This window comes from Rhinopithecus roxellana, chromosome 12, assembly GCF_007565055.1.
Source record: "Rhinopithecus roxellana isolate Shanxi Qingling chromosome 12, ASM756505v1, whole genome shotgun sequence".
NCBI lineage: Eukaryota > Metazoa > Chordata > Mammalia > Primates > Cercopithecidae > Rhinopithecus > Rhinopithecus roxellana.
This window is the reverse complement of record NC_044560.1, coordinates 82,998,398-83,022,397: the sequence shown is the minus strand read 5'-3', so window position 1 is coordinate 83,022,397 and position 24,000 is coordinate 82,998,398. Positions and strand designations below refer to the sequence as shown.

The window sequence follows — 24,000 nt, the reverse complement described above, 5'->3', positions numbered from 1 at the left end:
GGTTTTTTATTTTTGAGATGGAGTTTTGCTCTTGTTGCCCAGGCTGGATCTTGGCTCGATCTTGGCACTGCACGATTGCAGTGGCACGATCTTGGCTCACTGCAACCTCTGCCTCCAGAGTTTAAGCAATTCTTCTGCCTCAGCCTCCTGAGTAGCTGGGATTATAGGCATGCACCACCCACCATGCCTGGCTAATTTTGTATTTTTAGTAGAGACAGCGTTTCTCCATGTTGGTCAGGCTGGTCTCAAACTGCTGACCTCAGGTGATCCACCTGCCTCGGCCTCCCAAAGTGCTCGGATTACGGGTGTGAGCCATGGTGCCCAACCTTATTTTTATTTTTTTTAAGACGGAGTCTTGCTGTGTCACCCAGGCTGGAGTGCAGTGGTGCGATCTCAGTTCACTGCAACCTCTGCCTCCAGGTTCCAGTGATTCCCGTGCCTCAGCCTTCCAAGTAGCTGGGACTACAGACATGCGCCACCACGCCTGGCTTTTTATTTTTTTTTGAGACTGAGTTTCCCTCTGTTGCCCAGGCTGGAGTGCAGTGGCATGATCGCGACTCACTGCAAGCTCTGCCTCCCGGGTTCACACCATTCTGCTGCCTCAGCCTCCTGAGTAGCTGGTACCATAGGCGCCCGCCACCGCGCCCGGCTAATTTTTTTGTATTTTTTAGTAGAGATGGGGTTTCACCATGGTCTTGATCTCCTGATCTCATGATCTGCCTGCCTTGGCCTCCAAAGTGCTAGGGTTACAGGCGTGAGCCACCGCGCCCGGCCACGCCTGGCTAATTTTTGTATTTTTAGTAGAGACGTGGTTTTACCATCTTGGCCAGGCTGGTCTCAAACTCCTGGTTTCCAGTGATCCACCCACCTCAGCCTCCCGAAGTGCTGGGATTACAGGCTTGAGCCACTGTGCCAGGCCTTTCAGAGGTTTTATGTCCAGCTCTACCACTTCCTAGCTGTGTTACTATGGGCAAGTCACTATAACTCCCTGAGCTCCAGTTCTTCATCCATTGGAGTGACAGTACTTTATTCCTAGGGTTGCCATAAAAGTTAAATTAAGGCAAGGCCTGAAATACACACAGAGCATCATCTGGTACACAGTGAGCATTCAGTTCACAGTAGCTATCACTGCTACCATGGCCTCCAGTGCCTCCTCATCTCTTCTCTACTGAAGAAGGCAGTACCCACAGAGGCTTCAGAAGCCACATGTGGGGGCTTTCTCAACCAGAATCTCACACCTCTGCAATACGTCTCACACACCCGAAGGGAAAGAACCACAGGACACAGGCTTGTTGGGAGTATAAAAATAGGACTTTTTTCCTTATCACATCAATTATCAAAGAAACAGTACGTAACAAAAATACAAAGCTCTGGTGGATTTTTTTGTCTTTTTTTTTCCCCCCTCCCGCTCCTACCCAACAGCCCCTTGCCAGGGAGCCCGTGGCTGAAGCCTGGACACTGTCCCTGAGGTCACCCCAGAGCTCAGGAGAAACGGTGGTCCAGGTCTCTCTGGGGGCTAGCAGAGTATGAGTAGGCCTTGCCCAATACCAAGCGGTCCCGGAGCAGCTTGAAGAAGGCATAGTAGTTGCTGAAGAGGATGAGGGCCAGCGAGATGGTCTGGTGCCACTTTTCAGAGGACATTAGGGAGTACAGCTGGTAGACAATGACAGCGCCCTCCAGCAGCAGGAGGATGTTAAGGATCCGCAGGGGTTTGCTGAAAAAGAACTGTAACCGGAAGGGGGTGGGCATGGCTAAAAGGTGTGTTCCAGAAACCTTCCTCCTGGATAGGGGTTCTGGGTGGGCCAGTGAAGGGGACAGGCTCTTGGGGCCCCATGCAGACATGGGTGGGGAGGAAGACTTTCTGGGGTTGGATGTGGATTTTGCCACCTCATCTGCCTCTGCTTGTGGTATTCCTCCTGATAGGACTGCTGCTTCCCACGTAAGTCATCTAAGATCCTGTTCAACTTCTACCTCCCCTAGGAAGTTTTTCTTGACAGGTTCTGCTTGCTCTCTCAAACTCTTTTTGTGGTCTAAAGTCAACACCTTTAAAAAAATTTTTTTTTGACCAGGCGCAGTGGCCCACGCCTGTGATCCCAGCACTTTGGGAGGCCGAGGCAGGCGGATCACGAGGTCAGGAGATCAAGATCATCCTAACACGGTGAAACCCTGTCTCTATTAAAAATACAAAAAATTTGCCAGGCGTGGTGGCGGGTGCCTGTAGTCCCAGCTACTCGGGAGGCTGAGGCAGGAGAATGGCGTGAACCCGGGAGGCAGAGCTTGCAGTGAGCCGAGATAGAGCCACTGCACTCCAGCCTGGGCGACAGAGCAAGACTCCGTCTCAAAAAATAAAAAATAAAGGCCGGGCACGGTGGCTCAAGCCTGTAATCCCAGCACTTTGGGAGGCCGAGACGGGCGGATCACAAGGTCAGGAGATCGAGACCATCCTGGCTAACACGGTGAAACCCCGTCTCTACTAAAAATACAAAAAGAAAAAAACTAGCCGGGCGAGGTGGCGGCGCCTGTAGTCCCAGCTACTCGGGAGGCTGAAGCAGGAGAATGGCGTGAACCCGGGAGGTGGAGCTTGCAGTGAGCTGAGATCCGGCCACTGCACTCCAACCTGGGTGACAGAGCGAGACTCCGTCTCAAAAAAAAATAAAAAAATAAAAAAAATAAATAAAATCAATCAATCTATCTATCGATAGATTTTTTAAATTTTTTAAATTTTTTTTAATTTTAATTTTTGAAAATTTTTTCTCCCTCATCCACTGACCCTCAATAACATCAACACCTTTTAATGTCATCTCCTGGCTATTGTTGGGGCTGAACAAATTAGAATCCTATGACACAGGCATGGAAAGTTATTACAGACTCTACAGCCTGAATTACCTACTTCACAGGTAGCATCCCTAGCTAGGCTGGAAGCTGCCAAGGGACATGGCAACAGCTCACTCTCAACAGCAAGGTAGAACGCAGGAACTAAAAAAAAATTCTTATCAGTTCAAAAAACTGCACAGTGTCTAGGGATTTTGATTCCACAGGGGCCAAGGTACCTAAATCTCAAGAGCTGCTTACAGGACGGGAGAAGTGGCAGGAAATGGGAGGCCAAGAGACCAGGATGTCAGGCTCAGCTCTGCACCTAACAGGCTGCAATACTTTGGGCAAGTCCCTTTCCTCTCCGGGGCTTGGATTTCTCAACTGTGAAATGAACACATCAGCCCAGGTCAGTGATTTCTCAGGCTGTGTCCTTTGAGCCCCAGGTTTCAAGGGGATCCTTTAGGAGTTACAGGAGGGGTGAGCAGGAAGTGAAGGGGGTTCTAACTCCTCCAAACAGAGCAGCGCCAGGAGGTCCCATATATTGGATTTTGGCCTCTGATTGTATTTTAAAAAAAGCGGGGGGGGGGGGGGGCGGATTTCATAGTGAAAATTTAAAAAAAAAGAGATCACTATTTTAGATAATTTTGGGCAGCCCTTTCCATAGCTAATTCATGAGTCATTACCATTACATCTCAAGTTTCGCAACAAGGCAGCCTTTAACAAGTTAAACTCTCTAAGCTGATTTCAGTATCTAAAAACAGAGATAACCCTAGCATATCTTTCACATACAAGGTTCAGGGGAAGGCTGACTAGGAAGGTGCATGGAGAGTGCTTAAGGACGTGGCTGGCGCACAGTAACAAATAAAGACAGTATTGTCTTTCACTGCCAAGAGCCCCTTCTTTTACTATCATCTTCTCTCCCTCTGTCCAGTGTTCTGAAAGATCTACAACCAAATGAGCTGCAGTTATTTACTTATTTTATTTTATTTTATTTTTTTGAGAATGAGTCTTGCTCTGTTGCCTGGGCTGGAGTGCAGTGGCGTGAACTTGGCTCACTGTAACCTCTGTCTCCCGAGTTCAAGTGATTCTCCCTCCTCAGCCTCCTGAGTAGCTGGGATTACAGGCGCCCACCACCGTGCCTGGCTAATTTTTGTATTTTTAATGGAGACGAGGTTTCATCATGTTGACCAGGCTGGTCTGGTCTTGAACTCCTGACCTCAGGTGATCCGTCCACCTTGGTCTCCTAAAGTGCTGGGATTACAGGCATAAGCCACCATGCCCAGCCGAGCTGCAGTTATTAAGTGACGATTTGTATGGCTGTCCTTGTGCTACATGTGTGCACTGTCTTCCTTTGGATTGGGAAAATACTGAAAATAGCTTTCTCTTGCAATGACATCACATTCCTGCCCTGCAGATCCTCCCACCCTCTCCCTCAGGCCCCAACCGTCCTTCCCCGGGGAGGAGACTCACGTGGAAGCGGAAGTGGGAGACATCAGAGGGGATAGCCACGTTGTAGTGGCCTACGGCTTTGTAGACATTCTTGCTGTGCTTCACCAGCACGCCCTGCGGCCACATGCATTCTTCAGTCCACCTGGAGGCACAGCCCAACAGTGCCCCTTATCCCCAGCTCACCCATAAAAGGGGTACGAGAAGAATGAATGGGCAGGAGGGAATCACCAGGCTCTACTCTCATTTCTATCATTTAGACACACTGACTTTCCTTTTCTGGGTTTCAGTTGCCTCCCCTGTAAAATGGGGTAAGAATCATGAGGAATTCACTGTACTGTGAGTTAGAAGGTCTAGGGCTGACACTAATTACTAAGAGATTGTTGAGAAAATCCTTTTTCCTCTCTTGGTTCCTTTGCTTCATCTGGTCTCACCTCTTGCTTCCAAATGGTCCACCATACAGTTGTCTGAGAGTGGTCTTTGTAAAATACTAAGCTGAGCCTAATCACCCTCTGCTTAAAACCCTTTGTGGGCTTTTTTTTTTTTTTGAGAAGGAGTTTCGATCTTGTCATCCAGGCTGGAGTGCAGTGGCACAATCTTGGCTTACTGCAACCTCCACTTCCCAGGTTCAAGCAATTCTCCTGCCTCAGCCTCAAGAGTGGCTGGGATTACAGGCACCTGCTACCACGCCTGGCTAATTTTTGTATTTTTAGTAGAGACGAGGTTCCACCACATTGGCCAGGCTGGTCTCGAACTCCTGACCTCAGGTGATCTGTATGCCTCTGTCTCTCAAAGTGCTGGGATTACAGGCACCAGCCGCAGCTCCTGGCCCTGCTTAAAACCTTTTGAAGGCTTCCTAGTGCCCGTGGAGTCAAGGCCCCAAGGATTTGGCATGGCCTCTGAGGTCTTGTGTGGCTTCGCACAACCCTCACCACACAGCTCATGCTGTTTCTCATTCCTCCAGCACTCTGTACTGCTTCATGTCTCTCCCTAAGCTGCTCCCTCCAATTGGATTGCCCTTCCCAAAGCCTAATCCTTCTGGTAAGCTCTTCATCATCTTTCAAAACCCAGGTTCCTCCACAAAGCCTTTCTCAAACTCCCCAGAGTTTGGCATCCTTTTTTTTTTTTTTTAATTATACTTTAAGTTCTAGGGTACATGTGCACAACATGCAGGTTTGTTACGTATGTATACATGCGCCGTGTTGGTGTGCTGCACCCATTAACTCGTCATTTACATTAGGTATTTCTCTTAATGTTATCCCTCCGCCCTCCCCCGACCCCACAACAGGTCCTGGTGTGTGACGTTCCCCACCCTGTGTCCAAGTGTTCTCACTGTTCAATTCCCACCTATGAGTTTTTTTTTTTTAGACAGAGTCTCACTCTGCCGCCCAGGCTGGAGTGCAGTGGCGCTCAGCTCACTGCAACCTCCATGTCCCGGGTTCAAGCGATTCTCCTGCCTTAGAACTATAGGCACCTGCCACCACACCCGGCTAATTTTTCTGTATTTTTTGTAGAGACGGGGTTTCGCCATGTTGCCCACGCTGGTCTCGAACTGCTGACCTCAGGTGATCCGCCCGCCTCGGCCTCCCAAAGTGCTAGGATTACAAGCATGAGCCACCATGCTTGGCCCGTTTGGCATCCTTTAACTGTTCCAGCATCTCCTGCTACTGGTCCACATTTCCCAATGCTGGTCATTTATTTCCCTATCTGTATACCTCACTAGGCTGAGAGCCCTTGAACGGGACGATCTAATCCACCCCTGTGTCCCCAGAGCATGCCGTAAGGCCTGGCACAGAGAGGCCCTAGTGAGCATATGAATGAGATGGTGGGACCAGTGAGCTTTCTTATAATGTCCTGTGAGATCTCCCAGGAATCCCAAGGGCCTGGACCAGAGGACTGAAGTCACAGCCTGTAAGCAGCCCCTTCTCAACCCAATGCTCTTGCCTTGTTGATTCACTCATTTAAAAAAAATAGTTGGCCAGGCACAGTGAGGTTACGCCTGTAATCCCAGCACTTTGGGAGGCCAAGAGTGGGCAGATCACCTGAGGTCAGGAGTTCGAGACCAGCCTGGCCAACATGCTGAAACCCCCATCTCTACTAAAAATACAAAAAAAGTTAGCGGGACATGGTGACACAGGCCTGTAATCCCAGATATTTGGGAAGCTGAGGCAGGAGAGTCGCTTGAACCCAGAAGGTGAAGGTTGCAGTGAGCCAAGATCGCGCCACTGCACTCCAGCCTGGGCAACAAGAGCGAAACTGTCTCAAAAAACAAAAAAGAAAAGTTATTGTGCGACTCACAACATGAATGAACCTCACAGACAATATGCTGAATAAAAGAAGTTGGGGCCGGGTGCAGTGGCTCACGCCTATAATCCCAGCTTCACTTTGGGAGGCCAAGGCAGGCGGATCACAAGGTCAGGAGTTTGTGACCAACCTGGCCAGCATGGTGACACCCCATCTCTACTTAAAACATAAAAAAATCGGGCCGGGTGTGGTGGCTCAAGCTGGTAATCCCAGCACTCTGGGAGGCTGAGACGGGCAGACCACGAGGTCAGGAGATTGAGACCATCCTGGCTAACACAGTGAAGCCCCGTCTCTACTAAAAAATACAAAAAACTAGCTGGGCGAGGTGGTGGGCATCTGTAGTCCCAGCTACCCAGGAGGCTGAGGCAGGAGAATGGCGTGAACCCGGGAGGTGGAGCTTGCAGTAAGCTGAGATCTGGCCACTGCACCCAACCTGGGCAACAGAGCGAGACTCTGTCTCAAAAAAAAAAAAAAAAAACCCACAAAAAATCAGTTGGGCATGGTAGCACGTGCCTGTAATCCCAGCTACCTGGGAGGCTGAGGCAGGAGAATTGCTTGAACCCAGGAGGCGGAAATTGCAGTGAGCCAAGATCGTGCCACTGTACTCCAGCCTGGGCGACAGAGTGACACTCCATCGCCAAAAAAAAAAAAAAAAGAATGATTTCATTTATATTAAGTTCTACAATAGGCAAAACTAACCTCTGGTGAAAGAAAACAGAAAGGTAGTTGTCTTGGGGGAAAGATCACTAGGAAGAGCCATGAGGACATTTTCTGAAGGACTGGAAATGTTCTGTATCTTGATGAGGCGTGGATTACATAAGCGTATATACCTTTATCAAAACTCAAAGAATTGCACACTTTTTAAGATTTGTAGGCCAAGTGCAGTGGCTCATGCCTGTGATCCCAGCACTCTGGGAGGTCGAGATGGGTGGATCGCTCGAGTCCAGGAGCTCTAGACCAGCCTGGGCAACATGGCAAAACATCAAACAAAAAAATACAAAAATTAGCTGGACGTGCTGAAGTGGGAGGATCACCTGAGCCCAGGAGGTTGTGGCTGCAATGAGCTGTGATTGCACCACTGCACTCCAGCTTGGGAGACAGAGTAAGACCTTGTCTCAAAAAAAAAGGATTGGCCGGGCGCGGTGGCTCAAGCCTGTAATCCCAGCACTTTGGGAGGCCGAGACGGGTGGATCACGAGGTCAGGAGTTCGAGACCATCCTGGCTAACATGGTGAAACCCCGTCTCTACTAAAAATACAAAAAATCTAGCCGGGCGAGGTGGCGGGCGCCTGTAGTCCCAGCTACTCAGGAGGCTGAGGCAGGAGAATGGCGTAAACCCGGGAAGCGGAGCTTGCAGTGAGCTGAGATCCGGCCACTGCACTCCAGCCTGGGCGACAGAGCAAGACTCCGTCTCAACAAAAAAAAAAAAAAAGGATTGCGCCGGGCGCGGTGGCTCAAGCCTGTAATCCCAGCACTTTGGGAGGCCGAGACGGGCAGATCACGAGGTCAGGAGACCGAGACCATCCTGGCTAACACGGTGAAACCCCGTCTCTACTAAAAAATACAAAAAACTAGCCGGGCGGCGAGGCGGGCGCCTGTAGTCCCAACTACTCGGGAGGCTGAGGCAGGAGAATGGCGTGAACCCGGGAGGCGGAGCTTGCAGTGAGTTGAGATCTGGCCACTGCACTCCAGCCTTGGTGGCAGAGCAAGACTCCGTCTCAAAAAAAAAAAAAAAAAAAAAAAAGGATTGCACATTTCACTGTATGGAAATTTTACCTTAAAAAGAAAGGCCTAGGCCAAACGTAGTGGCTCACGCCTGTAACCCCAGCACTTTGGGAACTCTGGGAGGCCAGGATGAGTGGATCACCTGAGGTCAGGAGTTTGAGACCAGCCTGGCTAACATGGTGAAACCCCGTCTCTACTAAAAATGTAAAAATTAGCCAGGTGTGGAGGTGCATACCTGTAGTCCCAGCTACTCGGGAGGCCGAGGCAGAAGAATCGCTTGAATCCAGAAGGTGGAGATTGCAATGAGCCAAGATTGCGCCACTGCACTCCAGTCTGGGCAACAGAGCATGACTCCATCTCAAAAAAAAAAAAAGGCCTGAGGAGGCAACTGAGTGCTAGACAGGCAAGGGCCCTGAGCTTCGTGAACTTTCAGTCCTGGAATGACAGGCAAGTAACTCAGCAAACACAGTAGAAAACATTAAATGCAATGATCATGGTATTATGGGCCACTGAAAGGAGGGGCCCCTTATAGGAGGGGGCACTGAACCCATCTGGATGGTCAGGAAAGTGTTCCTGGAGGAAGCAAGTGCTAAAAGATGAATAGAAGTTAACGAGGATAGAAAGAATGGAAAGACCATCCCAAGCAAAAGACACATCACTTGCAAAAGCCTGGATGCACAAGTGCATAAAGCATATGACGACCTGAGGAGATCTGCTTGGCTTTACTGAAGAGCAGAGGATGGTTTGGGGCATGGTAAAAGATGAGGCAGAAACGTTTGGCAGGACCCAGCTGTGAAGCCATGTGAAGGACCATGGTGAGCCATGGACAGGTATATCCTCATGTTCAGCTATATTCTATCTTCCTATTCCTCCCGCCCCTCAGAGCCCAAGGCTGAGCCAAGCCTCCTTTTGGCCCAATCAGCAATGCCCAGTCACTTTTCTGGACCTCCAGGACAGAGCCTGAAAGGGACCCTGACTGACATGCATGGCCAACACCAGGAGGCTTAGCTTCTGTGGCCTTGCTTGCATCTCTGCTCCTTGGTGGGCCTACCTCTGCAAACCTGTCCTAGGGGCCTCCTCTCTGCCAAGCCTTGTCCTGGGCCCAAGACTCGGATGTGCTTCAGAGGTGATCCTGGCCTTGAGGAGCTTCCAGTCTAATGGGAGAATACAGGCAGGAAAATTAGTATAACCTGGGGTGAAAAGTACTTTGAAAAAGGGTCCCTGAGCAGTGTGATTGCCTCTGCTCTGGGTGCAGTACCTTCTTGCAGCTAGGTCTCTTTTGCCCACCTCATCCTTCCCTGGCCAGGGTTCAGCATCAACTAGCACAGCACCACATCCTGGCACCAGGCTGATGATTCTAAAGCACACCTTGGGATGGGTCCCTCCACTGCTAAAAATCCTCTATCCCCCGCTGGGCCTAAGTCAAAGTCCAAGCTCTTTTGCCTGGCACATCCACAGGCCTGGTATGGACTGGGTGGAAGTAAACATCTGCTGAAAGAGTTGGTGACGTAATGACCCAGTGGATGAATGAGCAGGTAAGAGAAGAGTGAAGCATGAGCAAGTAAGGCAATGAGTGAATAAACAGTCAGCAAAGAGAAAGTCAACAAGTCCAAGAATTACCATCAGTCCCCTCCCATCTTCAGTACACTGCAAGTTACCCAAGGACAGGGAACATGTGTGTCAGGCCCCACCATACCCCACCCTGGACGCTTGGCCTAATATACAAGACACGCTCAATAACTATTTGCTAACTGAATACGTTAATCAGCAGGTGGACAAGTGACTCCAGACGCTGACCAGAAGGGATGGGATTGGGCCAAGCAGGGTAGGGTGACTCACGGGTGCTGCAGCACGTTGGAGCACAGTGCTGGGTCCACCTTCTGCCAACAGCCCAGATGGGCGGCAGCCTTGTGCAGCAGGTCACAGTAGCTGGCAGGCAGCAGGTGCTGCATGAGGATCACAGAGGTGCTGATGGACACCAGCAGGAAGAGTTCACAGGACCAGCGCTTGTCATAGTAATGTGTGTTCTGGGGGTAGCAGAAGGTGGGTGAGGCCTGGGATCCCCACAATGGCCTTATTCCCTTTCCCTCCCTGATTCTACCTGACTGAGAGGTTAGGACAGTCCTGGGGAGACCTCAGAATAGCCCGAAACCAAGAATCAAACCCAACAAAGAAGGCTTAGGCCCTGTGCCCACTAGTTGGTTTTCTACAAGGAAATTTGCTCCTACTGCCTACCACTCTGAGCCAGAGAACAGGCTCTGGGGTCCAAGACATCTGAATTCAAATCTTGGCTCTTTCGCTTATTTACTATGTGACATTGGGCAACTCATTTACCTTCTCTGTGCTTTAGTTTCATTTGTCAAATGAGGATAGAGCAACTACTAGGCCCAGCGCAGTGGCTCACACCTGTAATCCCAGCACTTTGGGAGGCCTGAGGTGGGTGGATCACCTGAGGTCAGGAGTTCAAGACCAGCCTGGCCAACATGGTGAAACCCTGTCTCTACTAAAAATACAGAAATTAGTTGGGTGTGGTAGTGCACGCCTATAATCCCAACTACTTGGGAGGCTGAGGCAGGAGAATTGCTTAAACCTGGGAGATGGAGGGTGCAGTGAGCCAAGATCACACCACTGCACTCCAGCCTGGGCGACAGAGCGAGACTCCGTCTAAAAAAAAAAAAAAGACATTAAGTTCTCTCAAGCCCACTGCAGTTTGCAGCTGAGGAGGTACCTTCCCAGGAGACCATATAAGCAATAAAAGAGAGCACAGGCTTTTGGGGTCACTCAAATCTGGATGAACACTGGCTTCCTTACTAAATGATAAAGCCAGACATTGTGACATGTCTGTGTCACAACAATTGCTGAAATACAAACTCACTAGTCTTTGAAATCAAGTATTATGAATAACAACGCCATGTCTCCCTCATTGGCTGGGTGATGTTGGACAGGTCACTTCCCTTCAGTGAGTCTAGTTATCTGCACTCTAAAATGGACACAGGCTGGGGCGTGGTGGCTCATGTCTGTAATCCCAACACTTTGGGAGGCCAAGGTGGGTGGATCACTTGGGGCCAGGAGTTTGAGACCAGACTGGCCAAAATGGTGAAACCCCATCTCTACTAAAAATACAAAAATTAGTTGGGCATGGTGGCACATGTCTATAATCCCAGCTACTTGGGAGGCTAATGTAGGAGAATCGCTTGAACCCGGGAGGCGGAGGTTACAGTTAGCCAAGATCGTGCCATTGTACTCACCTGACTGACAGAAGGAGACTCTGTCTCAAAAAAATAAAAATAAAAAATAAGAAAAGTAAAATAAAATGGACACAGGCTGGATGTAGTGGCTCACGCCTGTAATCCCAACACGTTGGGAAGCTGAGGCAGGAGGACTACTTAAGACCAGGAATTCTGAGATCAGCTTGGGCAGCATAGTGAGACTCCAGCTCTATAAAAAATTAAAAAATTAGCTGGGCATGGTGGCTTATGCCTGTAGTCCCAGCTACTCAAGAGGCTGAGACAGGAGGATCACTTGAGACCAGGAAGTTGAGGCTTCAGTGACCCGTGGTTGTGCCACTGCACTCCAGTGTAGGTGACAGCAAGACCCTGTCTCTAAAAATAAAAAATAAAATGGAGACAGTAGTCGCTCTAGTCCTCCAGAGGAGAACAGATGGGAAATCACATCAAAAACAGCAGAGTTAGGCCAGCAGGAGAAATTACATAGGCAGGCAGCAGGGAAAGGTCCCAGCTAGGCCCTTTCCCTCCCTGGTTTGAGCTACGCACCTTCACGAACCAGACAGGCACAAAGGCCACATAGTAGGCACTCAGCATGGAGCTGACGAGCACTTCCTTCATGCGCCAGTTGAAGTCCATCTTGAGGAACTCCACCTCACTGCGGATTAGGCTGGGCGACAGGCAGCAGGCATGGGTGGGCATGGCGTCTGGGCCATACAGCTGTCTCGTGTGCTGCTTCCACGTCTCCCGCAGTGTCAGGAGATAGTCCCGGCTCTTCGCCAGGCCGCTGACCGCCTCCCGGGGCCCCATGGAGGACATGTGGTTGAAGAGGCTTGTCTTGCGGAGGTCACAATTCAGCTGCAGGAATGGAATGTACATCCCAAACCTGCTGGGGAAGACAGTGGTGAGGGAAGGCCTGTCCATGGGCCAGGATCCCAACTCTCAGCCACTGAGGGGATCTTCTTTCCTCCATGGGCCTCACTCAGCTCTTCTGGCTGCCCAGAGGGGAGAATTTACCAGACCTTCCATCCATCCACCCTCCCATCCAATGGCCAGTCATTTAGCACATGTATTACCACTCGGTACGTGCCAAGCACTGGGGGTATAGCAGAAATGCTGACACTGGGGATACAGTAGGAAGCAAGAAGCAAGTCCCTGCACTCACAGCCTAGGGATGACTCACAACAGCAACAGCCCACATTCGCTGGGCATGGCCTATGTTCCAGGCACTGTACCGAATGCTTTCAGGCAAACTCTTTTCTCATAACACTATGCATTAGTACTGTTACTTTGTCCCCTTTTCAGCTGAGGAAGCTGTGGCTCGGAAAGGGAAGTAAATTCCCAAAGCTTACACGATTAGTAAGGAAGTGACAGGGCAGGTGGGGGTGAGGCTCAAAATCAGAACTGTTTGGTACCAAACATCAAGGCACCTACTTAACAAATCATCATGGGTGATTAGTTAAAAAGTGTACAAAGAGGACAAGCACAGTAGCTCACGTCTATAATCCCAGCACTTTGGAAGGCCGAGGTGGGAAGATCACATGAGCCCAGGAGTTCAAGACCAGCCTGGGCAACATAGTGAGACCCTACCTCTACAAAACAAATTTAAAAATTAGGCGGGTGGCTGGGCATGATGGTTCACATCTGTAATCCCGGAACTTTGGGAGGTCGAGGCAGGCAGATCACAAGGTCAGGAGATTGAGACCCTCCTGGCTAACACGGTGAAACCCCGTCTCTACTAAAAATACAAAAAATTAGCTGGGTGTCGTGGTGAGCGCCTGTAGTCTCAGCTACTCAGGAGGCTGAGGCAGGAGAATGGCATGAACCCAGGAGGTGGAGGTTGCAGTGAGCCGAGATCGCACCACGGTACTCTAGCCTGGGTGACAGAGCGAGACTCTGTCTCAAAAAAAAAAAATTAGGAGGGTATGGGCCGGGTGCGGTGGCTCATGCCTGTAATCCCAGCACTCTGGGAGGCCAAGACGGGTGGATCACGAGGTCAGGAGATCAAGACCATCCTGGCTAACATGGTGAAACCCTGTCCGTCTCTACTAAAAAATAAAAAAATTAGCCGGGCGTGGCGGCGGGTGCCTGTGCTCCCAGCTACCTGGGAGGCTGAGGCAGAAGAATGGCGTGAACCCGGGGAGGTGGAGCTTGCAGTAAGCAGAGACGCACCACTGCACTCCAGCCTGGGTGACAGAGCGAGACTACATCTCAAAAACAAAAAAAACAAAACAGCCGGGCGCGGTGGCTCATGCCTGTAATCCCAGCACTTTGAGAGGCCCAGGCGGGCAGATCACAAGGTCAGGAGATCGAGACCATCCTGGCTAACACGGTGAAACACTGTCTCTACTAAAAATACAAAAAATTAGCCAGGCGTGGTGGCGGGCGCCTATAGTCCCAGCTACTCGGGAGGCTGAGGCAGGAGAATGGCGTGAACCCGTGAGGCGGAGCTTGCAGTGAGCCGAGATTGCGCCACTGCACCCCAGCCTGGGCGACAGAGCAAGACTCCGTCTCAAAAAAAAAAAAAAAAAAAAAAAACCAAACAAAAACAAAAACAAAAAATTAGGCATGTATGGTGGTACACGCCTGTAGTCCCAGCTACTCAGGCTGAGGTGGGAGTATCACCTCAGCCTAGAGGTTCAGGCTGCAGTGACCAGTGGTTGTGCCACTGCACTCCAGCCTGGGGGGCAGAGTAAGACTTTGTCTCAAAAAAAAAAAAAAAAACAAAAAACCACACACAAAAAGACTGCACACACAAGAGAGGTATAAGTAACACAAGAGAGGTGTAAGTAATGAGTTGTTATTTAGTTTGCAGAGAAGCACAGCTCAGGAACAAATATTTATGTGTTTATTACGTACCAGGCACTGAAATGCGCCCTTAAACAGAACAAATCCTTCCCCCTGAGCAGCACCCTGAGAGCAGGGCTCAAGCTAATTAGTCAAGGAGTTTTTGTGCGTGGCTGCTATTGTATGAGAAGAAAACTAGATAGGCCCATAGTCTAGAAGAGTAATTATAAAATAGTGGGTAAGTGCCATGCCCATCATAGTAGGGGCTTTTATAAACGTTCTCTTTTTCAGCTTGCGACCTCTCAATTTCCCCAGGTCCTCAGACTTACACATCCCCACAAGGGTTCCTGGCTGCCCCCAGGAGTTAGGGCTGATCACAATGCTACGTATCTTTTTTTTTTTTTTTTTTTGAAATGGAGTCTCACTCTGTTGCCCAGGCTGGAGTGCAGTGGTGTGATCTGGGCTCACTGCAACCTCTGCCTCCTGGGTTCAAGTGATTCTCCCACCTCAGTCTCCTGAGCAGCCGGCATTACAGCCACCCGCCATCATGCCTGACTAATTTCTGTATTTTTGTAGAGGTGGGGTTTCACCATGTTGGCCACGCTGGTCTTGAACTCCTGACCTCCACCCGCCTCGGCCTCCCAAAGTGCTGGGATTACAGGCGTGAGCCACCGCACTTGGCTGACAGTGTTACATTTCAGGAGGCAGAGGTTGCAGTAAGCCAAGATCACACCACTGCACTCCAGCCTGGACAAGAGTGAGACCCCGTCTAAAAGAAAAAGAAAATTTCCTTTTACTTTTTTCTGGGGGTCCCAAGAAGAAATATCTGAGTGTCCCTGGCAAGTCATTTAGCCTCCCCGGGTTTCTGTTTTCCAATCTATAAAATAGGGATGCTACCATTTTTTCTGTGGTAAGGCTAAATAAAATAACTTAGAGAATTGTGGTCAATTCTACTGTACAGTCCAGAATATAAAACCAGAACTGTGGTCAAGAGCATAACCTTTAGAGTCAAATAGGCCTGCATCAAAATCCCAGCTCTGGGCTGGGTGTGGTAGTTCAAACCTGTAATCCCAGCACTTTGGGAGGCAGAGGTAGAGAAACTGCTTGAGCCAGGAGATCAAGACCAGCCTGGGCAAGATGGCGAAACCCTTGTCTCTACAAAAAATACAAAAAGTAGCTAGACTGTATGCCTATAGTCCCAGCTATTTGGGAGGTGGAAGTGGGAAGATCACCTGATCCTAGCAGGGTCTAAGGCTGCAATGAGCTGAGATCATACCACTGCACTCCAGCCTGGGTGACAGAATGAGACCCTGCCTTAAAAAAAAAAAAAAGAAATTCTAGCTCTGCCACTGACTAGCTCTGTGATTTACGGCCAGTTATTTAACCTCTATGAGCCTCAGTTTCCTTAAAACTTGCCCTAAATTACATAGCTTGTATTGATCCCACTCTCAGCAAGGTATTACACTAGTGTTCTCATAAATACTGTCTTTTAGTCCTACAACAACCCCTAGCACAGTTTCCGGCCCAGAACAGATGATTAATAGAATTATGACTAGAAAAGGAAGAGGCCAGTGATTCTATGGGGACAGGAAAAAAGACTAAAATGGGATTCCCGAAATACTCTTCAGGATATCTTGTGGTAATGAGGGGGTGGGGGCACCTATGTGAACATACAAGGGTCTCCACCTAAACTTAAAAGAATCTCACTGGCTTTGTCTCTAAGAAGGACTGCAGATAGATCCTATGATAAATTATTTGGTGACAGACTGCTCTGACAGGTTAGAAGTTAGAAGCAGCTTCATATGCACGATAGCAGATTCCCTCCCATCTCCTCCACCCTACATGAGAGTCTATCAAAGTAGAAAATAACTGTGTTATCAGCAAAAAAATAAAATGGGAGTAGGGGTCATCAGTGCACAAATGATTCTGACAAACTTAGAAAGCAGATGGAGACATGCTAACAGATGAAGCAGCAGCCATTGTCTACAGCATTGCTTTCCAACAGAAAGATGAGTCACATAATTTTTTTTTTTTTGAGACGGAGTCTGGCTTTGTTGCCCAGGCTGGAGTGCAGTGGCGAGATCTCAGCTCACTGCAAGCTCCACCTCCTGGGTTCACGCCATTCTCCTGCCTCAGCCTCCTGAGTAGCTAGGACTACAGGTGCCCGCCACCAGAGTCACAGAATTTAGCCACATTAAAAAAGAGACGGGCCGGGCACGGTGGCTTTTGCCTGTAATCCCAGCACTTTGGGAGGTCGAGGCAAGCGGATCACGAGGTCAGGAGATCGAGACGATCCTGGCTAACATGGTGAAAACCCGTCTCTACTAAAAATAAAAAAATCAGCCGGACCGTAGTGGCGGGCACCTGTAGTCCTAGCTACTCTGGAGGCTGAGGCAGGAGAACAGCATGAACCCAGGAGGCGGAGCTTGTAGTGAGTGGAGATCGCACCACTGCACTCCAGCCTGGGTAACACACTTCATCCCCCCCCCAAAAAAAATAACAATAAAAGAGATGAAATTATTATTATTATATATTTTTTTGAGACAGAGTTTCACCCTTGTTCCCCAGGCTGGAGTGCAGTGGCATGATCTCAGCTCACTGCAGCCTCCCTCTCCCGGGTTCAAGCGATTCTCCTGCCTCAGCCTCCCGAGTAGCTGGGATTACAAGCATGCACCACCACGCCGGCTAATTTTGTGTTTTTAGTAGAGATGGGATTTTTCCATGTTGGTCAGGCTGGTCTCGAACTCCTGACCTCAGGTGGTCCACCTGCTTTGGCCTCCCAAAGTGCTGGCATTACAGGTGTGAGCCACTGCACCCGGCCTTTTTTTTTTTTTGAGATGGGGTCTCAATCCTCTGACCTCTCGAGTAGCTGGTACTTCAGGTGTGTGCCACCATGCCCAACTAATTTTTATCTTTTTTGTAGAGACAGGGTTCTTCCATGTTGCCTAGGCTGGTCTCAAGCTCCTGGTCCCAAGCAATCCACCCTGCCTTGGCCTCCCAAACTGTTGGGATTACAGGTGTGAGCCACTGTGCCCAGTCTTAGTTTCTTTCTTTCTCTTTCTTCTTTCTTTCTCCTCCCTCCCTCCCTCCCTCCCTCTTTCTTTTCTTTCTCTTTCTCTCTCCCTCTCTCCTCTCTCTCTCTCTCTTTCTTTTTGAGACAGGGTCTGGCTCTGTTTCCCAGGATAGAGTGCAGTCGTGCAATCTCAGTTCTCAGTTCATTGTGACCGCCACCTCCCGGGCTCAAGCCATCCTCTCACCTCAGCCTCCCAAGTAGCTGGGACCACAGGTGCAGGTTACCATGCCCAGCTAATTTTTGTATTTTTGGTAGAGATGGCATTTTGCCAAGTTGCCCAGGCTGGTATCAAACTCATGAGCTCAAGCATTCCGCCTGCCTCAGTCTCTCAAAGTGCTGGGATTACAGGCATGGGCCACCATGCCCAGCCTACTTTCTTTTGTGTGTGTGTGTACTAAGTGTTCAGAATCAGTGAGTATTTTACACTTAGAGCACACCTCAACTCATTCTAGCCTATTTCACATATTCAATAACCACAGGGGGCTAGGAGCTATCAACTGGGTGGCACAGGTCTAGAATATGCCATGAGTGAACTGGACTGGAGGTGGGAGCTTATCTACCCAGAGTGACCCAAGAGAGACTCTGGCTTGAAGTGGGCACATATGATAGAAGATGAAGTGAGGAGCAGGGCTGAATAAATAGGATTAAACAATGACCCATGTTTACTTATAAGAGTCAGTCCCGGCCGGGCGCGGTGGCTCAAGCCTGTAATCCCAGCACTTTGGGAGGCCGAGACGGGTGGATCACGAGGTCAGAAGATCGAGACCATCCTGGCTAACATGGTGAAACCCCGTCTCTACTAAAAAAAATACAAAAATCTAGCCGGGCGAGGTGGCGGGCGCCTGTAGTCCCAGCTACTCCGGAGGCTGAGGCAGGAGAATGGCGTAAACCCGGGAGGCGGAGCTTGCAGTGAGCTGAGATCCGGCCACTGCACTCCAGCCCGGGCGACAGAGCGAGACTCCTTCTCAAAAAAAAAAAAAAGAAAAAAAAAAAAAAAAAAAAAAAAAAAAAAAAAAAAAGAGTCAGTCCCTTTATTCCCCTACTCACCTCATACAACACACCCTGAAGGATTCTTTTCTAAAGAAATTGAGTAAACTGAGAATTGAGATCTCTAATGGGGATATCTTAGAGTAAAACCCCCATCACTCCCTTTCTGGCCTACAGAGGCTCAAAGCCTAACAACTGGCACTTCACTCACTCATCCTCAAAGCAAAGCCTGCCAGTCAGTGTGCCCTGCCCATGTACTTAGAGCTTCTAGTCAGAGCTCCCATCCCTTTAAATGACAGAAAGAAAATGCACTCCTGCTACGCAGTCCTTCATTTTTACATATAAAGAGACAAGCAAAGAAGTCAACTATACTTGGAAAACAAGCAGCATGAAACAGAAAAATTGATCCTAGTGAAAAGACAAAATTGAGGAAAATAACAGATTTTTAAAACAAGAATAGTATGCTATGAGAAAAGAACAATCAGCAAATGTAGAGGCCTTAGAGATGAAAAATATGATTGCTGAAAAAATCTCACTAAAAAAGCTAGAAGACAAAGTTGAGGAAATCTCTCCGAAGGCCATGCACATACAGAGAGAGAGAGAGAGAGAGATTATTAGAGAAATACAGGAGAAAAAGACGACCAGTCTATGAGGTCTACCATCTGATGAACAGAAATCCAGAAAGAATAGAAAAAATTGAGAGGAAGTTATTATCAAAGAAATAACAGAGAAAAATTTCACCAAGCTAAAGAAGTACTCAAATCTCCAGGTTAAAAAAGTCCTTAGAGTCCTGATAGAATGAATGACAAAAGTCCCATAACAGACACATCCTTTGAACTTTCAAGTAATCAAAAGATAAACAGAATATTCCTCAATGCTTTCAGAAAGGAAAATACAAGTCATCTACAAAATAATTGGAATCAAACTCACACTGGCATCAGACTTCTCACTAGCAACACTGGATACCAGAGACAATGGTATAATAACTGCAAAAGTTCTGAGAATGTGAATTTGAACTTAGAAATCTACATAGCGACTGGGCACGATGGCTCACACCTGTAATCCCAGCACTTTGGAGGCCACGGTGGACGGGTCACGAGGTCAGGAGTCTGAGACCAGCCTGACCAACATGGTAAAACCCTGTCTCTACTAAAAGTACAAAAATTAGCCAGGCATGGTGGCGTGCCTGTAATCCCAGTTATTCAGGAGGCTGAGGCAGGAGAATCGCCTGAACCCCCCAGGAGGCGGAGGTTGCAGTGAGCTGAGATCGTGCCATTGCACTCCAGCCTGGGCGACAGACTCTGTTTCAAAAATAAGAAAAGAAAAAAAAAGAAATCTACATTCAGCCAAACCATCGATCAAGTATGAGGGCAGAATAAAGACTTTTAGACATGCAAGGACTCAGAACGTATACACCTCCAATGTACCCATTGTTAAGGAAATTACCTGATAATTTATCCCAGTAAAATAAGAAAACCAAGAAAGAGGAAGACATGGGATTCAGGAAGCAGGGGGTCCCACCCAGGAGGGCAGTGAAGGGAAGTCCCAGGCTGAGAGCTGTACAGCAGACCTAAAGAGCAAACACTCCAGACTGCAGGAGGAGGAGGAAGGGCTCCAGGAGGGATGCCTTTGGGGTGGAAGCAGGGAGGAGGAAATGGACTCCAGGCAACAAGCAGTATGACTGAGGGGCTGGATAAACTTGAGAATATGATTAAGGCTCATCATTCTTTTGTCAATAAGAAAAAAGAAAGGCAATTAGAAAGTCCAAGAAAAATAAAAAGCCGTATAAGAAAGTTATAATGTAAATATGAAGCAAACTACAATGTGCTATGATTTTAAGTAATTGATGGAGTGTAAGAAAAACCATTTCACCTTGACACTAGGAACGTTTGTGTGTAGGGGGGTCTGAAACAGGGTCTTGCTCTATTGCCCAGGCTGGAGTGCAGTGGAACAATCTCAGCTTACTGTAACCTCTGGCATTAGCTGGGCATGGTAGCCTGCACCTGTAGTCCCAGCTACTTGGGAGGCTGAGGTGGGAGGATGGCTTAAGCCCGGGAGGCGCAGGTTGCAATAAACTGAGATTGCACCACTGCCTCCTGGGTTCAAGTGATTCTTATACCTCAGTCTCCTGAGTAGCTGGGAGTACAGGCCCTTTAAAGAAGTCCTTTAAGGCTGGGCGCAGTGGCTCACACCTGTAATCCCAGTACTTTGGGAGGCTGAGGCAGATGGATCACGAGGTCAGGAGATCAAGACCATCCTGACTAACACGGTGAAACCCCATCTCTACTAAAAATACAAAAAATTAGCTTGGTGTGATGGTGCACACCCGTAATCCCAGCTACTTGGGAGGCTGAGGCAGGAGAACTGCTTGAACCTGGGAGGCGGAAGTTGCAGTGAGCTGAGATCGCGTCACTGCACTCCAGCCTGGGTGACAGAGTAAGACTCCATCTCAAAAAAATAAATAAATAAAATAAATAAAGAGGTCCAAGACTGTAACTCTGTAACTACAGAGAAGAAATAATCATGTATGCATACTGCTGGGCCCTGAAGTGAATGATATCTGTATACACATAATTATATCAAAGCCACATACTGGTTTTTAATTTTCAGAATCAGACTTAGACCAAGAATGGAAGGCTTAAATGTGGTTACATAGGAGAACGTGAATGTCAAGCTTGACAATATAAAAGTAAAAATACAGCTGCCAGGAAGTGAAAAGAGGAAGAGGGGAGGAAAAGTGGTTGGGTACCTAATATTCTTGTCTTACATAAAAACAATTCAAGATACTGACTATTGTTGATGGAGAAAAAAAAGTATAGGAATACTTATACTATTGACAAAAATAACCAATAGAAAATTAAAAATATTAAAAGCTATCAATTACTGGGAACAGTAAGGATGGGACGGTGAGCTAAATCATCTGTCATTGCAGGGAATCAATATACTTGCGTATGTGTGTATGCGGTGTGTTTGTATATGCATAGAACATTTGTTTCCAGGATATACAAGAAACCAAAAACACTGATGATTACCTCTTGGAAAGGAAACTGGGTGGCTGGGAGGCAGCAGTCAAGGGGAGACTTTTTCATGGTATACTCTTTTAAACCTTCTGAATTTTAACTATGTAAACCTATTATTCAATTCTAAAATAAATCAGTAATTTTTTTTTTTTTTTTGAGACGGAGTCTTACTCTGTTGCCCAGGCTGGAGTACAGTGGTGCAAACTCAGCTCGCTGCAACCTCCACCTCCCAGTTTCAAGCAATTCTCCTGCCTCAGCCTCCTGAGTAGCTGGGACTATAGGTGTGGGCCACCACGCCTGGCTAATTTTTGTATTTTTAGTAGAGACAGGGTTTCACCATGATGGCCAGGCTGGTCTTGAACTGCTGACCTCAAGTGATTCATTCACCTTGGCCTTCCAAAGTGCTGGGATTACAAGCGTGAGCCACCGCGCCTGACCAATCAATAAATTTTTAAAAAGAATAAGCAGGCTAGGCACAGTGGCTCATGCCTGTAGTCCCAACTACTCAGGAGGCTGAGGTGGGAGGATGGATGGCTTGAGCCTGGGAGGCAGAGGGTGCAGTGAGCTGAGATTGCACCACTGCACTCCAGCCTGGGCAACAGAGCCAGATCCTGTCTCAGGGTCTTGTCACTCAGGCTGGAGTGCAGTGGCACTTTAGAATTGGATAATAGGTTTACAGACTCTGTCTCTAAACAAACAAATAAATAAAACCCAGAAAGTAAAAGAGACTGCTATTGAAGAGTGGGACTAAAAATCTGGAGGGTAGAGTTGGAGACTAATGTTTTTCTATTTATTTATTTTTAGAGATAGGGTCTTACTCTGTTGTCCAGGCTGAAGTGCACTGGTGTGATCATGGCTCTCTTTGGCCTCAAACTCACCAGCTAAAGTGATGTTCTCACCTCAGCCTCCCAAGTCACTGAGATCACAGGCATGAACTACCGTGCCCAGCAACGGTTTTCATTATAAGCTTTTTAGCACTTTTGGATTCAATGTTTTACAATAAGTTTATATTTGGTCAATAAACATTTTTAAATTAAATAATGAAAAATAAAGCATAATATGGACATTGGGTGTTATCTGCATCCAGGAAGAAAAGATTCACCAGGTAGTAACCATAAACTGTCAAATTAAGGCAACTCTTTTTTGTTTTTTGAGACGGAGTCTTGTTCTGTTGCCCAGGCTGGAGTACAGTGGTGCGATCTCGGTTCACTGCAAGCTCCGACTCCCAGGTTCACACCATTCTCCTGCCTCAGCCTCCCGAGTAGTTGCGACTACAGGTGCCCGCCACCATGCCTGGCTAATTTTTTGTATTTTTTAGTAGAAACGGGGTTTCACCGTGTTAGCCAGGATGGTCTTGATCTCCTGACCTTGGGATCCACCTGCCTCGGCCTCCCAAAGTGCCAGGATTCCAGGCATGAGCCACCACGCCCAGCCGGCAACTCTTAAGTTCTAATCAGTACAATCCTTTCAAGGGCAATTTGTTAATATCCATGAAAAATGTAAATGAACACATCTTTTGGTGTAGTTAATTCTTCTGGGAATCTACTGTGCAGAAATATTGGACACATATGCAAAGATACATGCCTCATTGTTATAAATAAGGAAAAGCTAGAAACAACTTAAAAGTTTGCCAATAGGCCGGGCACAGTGGCTCATGCCTGTAATCTCAGCACTTTAGGAGACCGAGGTGGGCAGATCATGAGGTCAGGAGATTGAGACCATCCTGGCTAGCACAGTGAAACCCCATCTCTACTAAAAATATAAAAAATTGCCAGGCGTGGTGGCTCACGCCTGTAATCCCAACATTTTGGGAGGCCAAGGCGGGCAGATCACCTGAGGTTGGGAGTTCAAGACCAGCCTGACCAACATGGAGAAACCTAAATATACAAAAATACTACAAATACAAAATTGGCTGGGTGTGGTAAAGCATGCCTGTAATCCCAGCTACTTGGGAGGCTGAGGCAGGAGAATTGCTTGAACCCAGGAGTTGGAGGTTGCAGTTAGCCGAGATTGTGCCACTGCACTCCAGCCTGGGCAACAGAGCAAGACTCCATCTCAAAAAAAAAAAAAAGTTTGCCAGTAGAAGACAAATAAATTGTGAAAACTTCTATAACATAGAATATTATGAGGCCATTAAAAAAATGAGGCAGCTTCCCAGCACTTTGGGAGGCCGAGACGGGCGGATCACGAGGTCAGGAGATCAAGACCATCCTGGCTAACACGGTGAAACCCCGTCTCTACAAAAAAATGCAAAAATCTAGCCGGGCGAGGTGGCGGGCGCCTGTAGTCCCAGCTACTCGGGAGGCTGAGGCAGGAGAATGGCGTAAACCCGGGAGGTAGAGCTTGCAGTGAGCTGAGATCTGGCCACTGCACTCCAGCCTGGGCAACAGAGCAAGACTTCATCTCAAAAAAAAAAAAAAAAGAGGCAGCTGGGCATGGTGGCGCATGCCCATAGTCCCAGCTACTCAGGAGGCTGAGGTGGGAGGATCACTTGAGCTGGGGAGTTCTAGGCTATAATGTGCTATGCCGATGAGGTGCCTGCATAAAAGTTCAGCATCGGCCGGGCGCGGTGGCTCAAGCCTGTAATCCCAGCACTTTGGGAGGCCGAGACGGGCGGATCA

At 48.3% G+C, this 24,000-nt stretch overlaps 1 protein-coding gene across 5 annotated transcripts in view; it reads right to left on the bottom strand.

Annotated features, from left to right (window-relative positions):
• Positions 1-1,289: 1,289 nt before the first annotated feature.
• Positions 1,290-24,000, bottom strand: part of TMEM39B (transmembrane protein 39B) — a 30,092-nt gene continuing 7,381 nt past the window's right edge. For 3 of the 5 annotated variants that reach the window (XM_010353880.2, XM_030913156.1, XM_030913154.1), the window contains 4 exons: positions 12,062-12,398; positions 10,128-10,315; positions 4,285-4,405; positions 1,293-1,725 (listed from right to left, as the gene is read on the bottom strand). In XM_010353880.2, the coding sequence (XP_010352182.1) occupies positions 1,483-1,725; positions 4,285-4,405; positions 10,128-10,315; positions 12,062-12,398 (889 nt within the window). In that variant the 3' untranslated portion in view covers positions 1,293-1,482. Of the gene's footprint in view, positions 1,726-4,284; positions 4,406-10,127; positions 10,316-12,061; positions 12,399-24,000 lie in introns of all 5 variants that reach the window. The other 2 variants (XM_030913153.1, XM_030913155.1) reach the window with 1 other exon arrangement.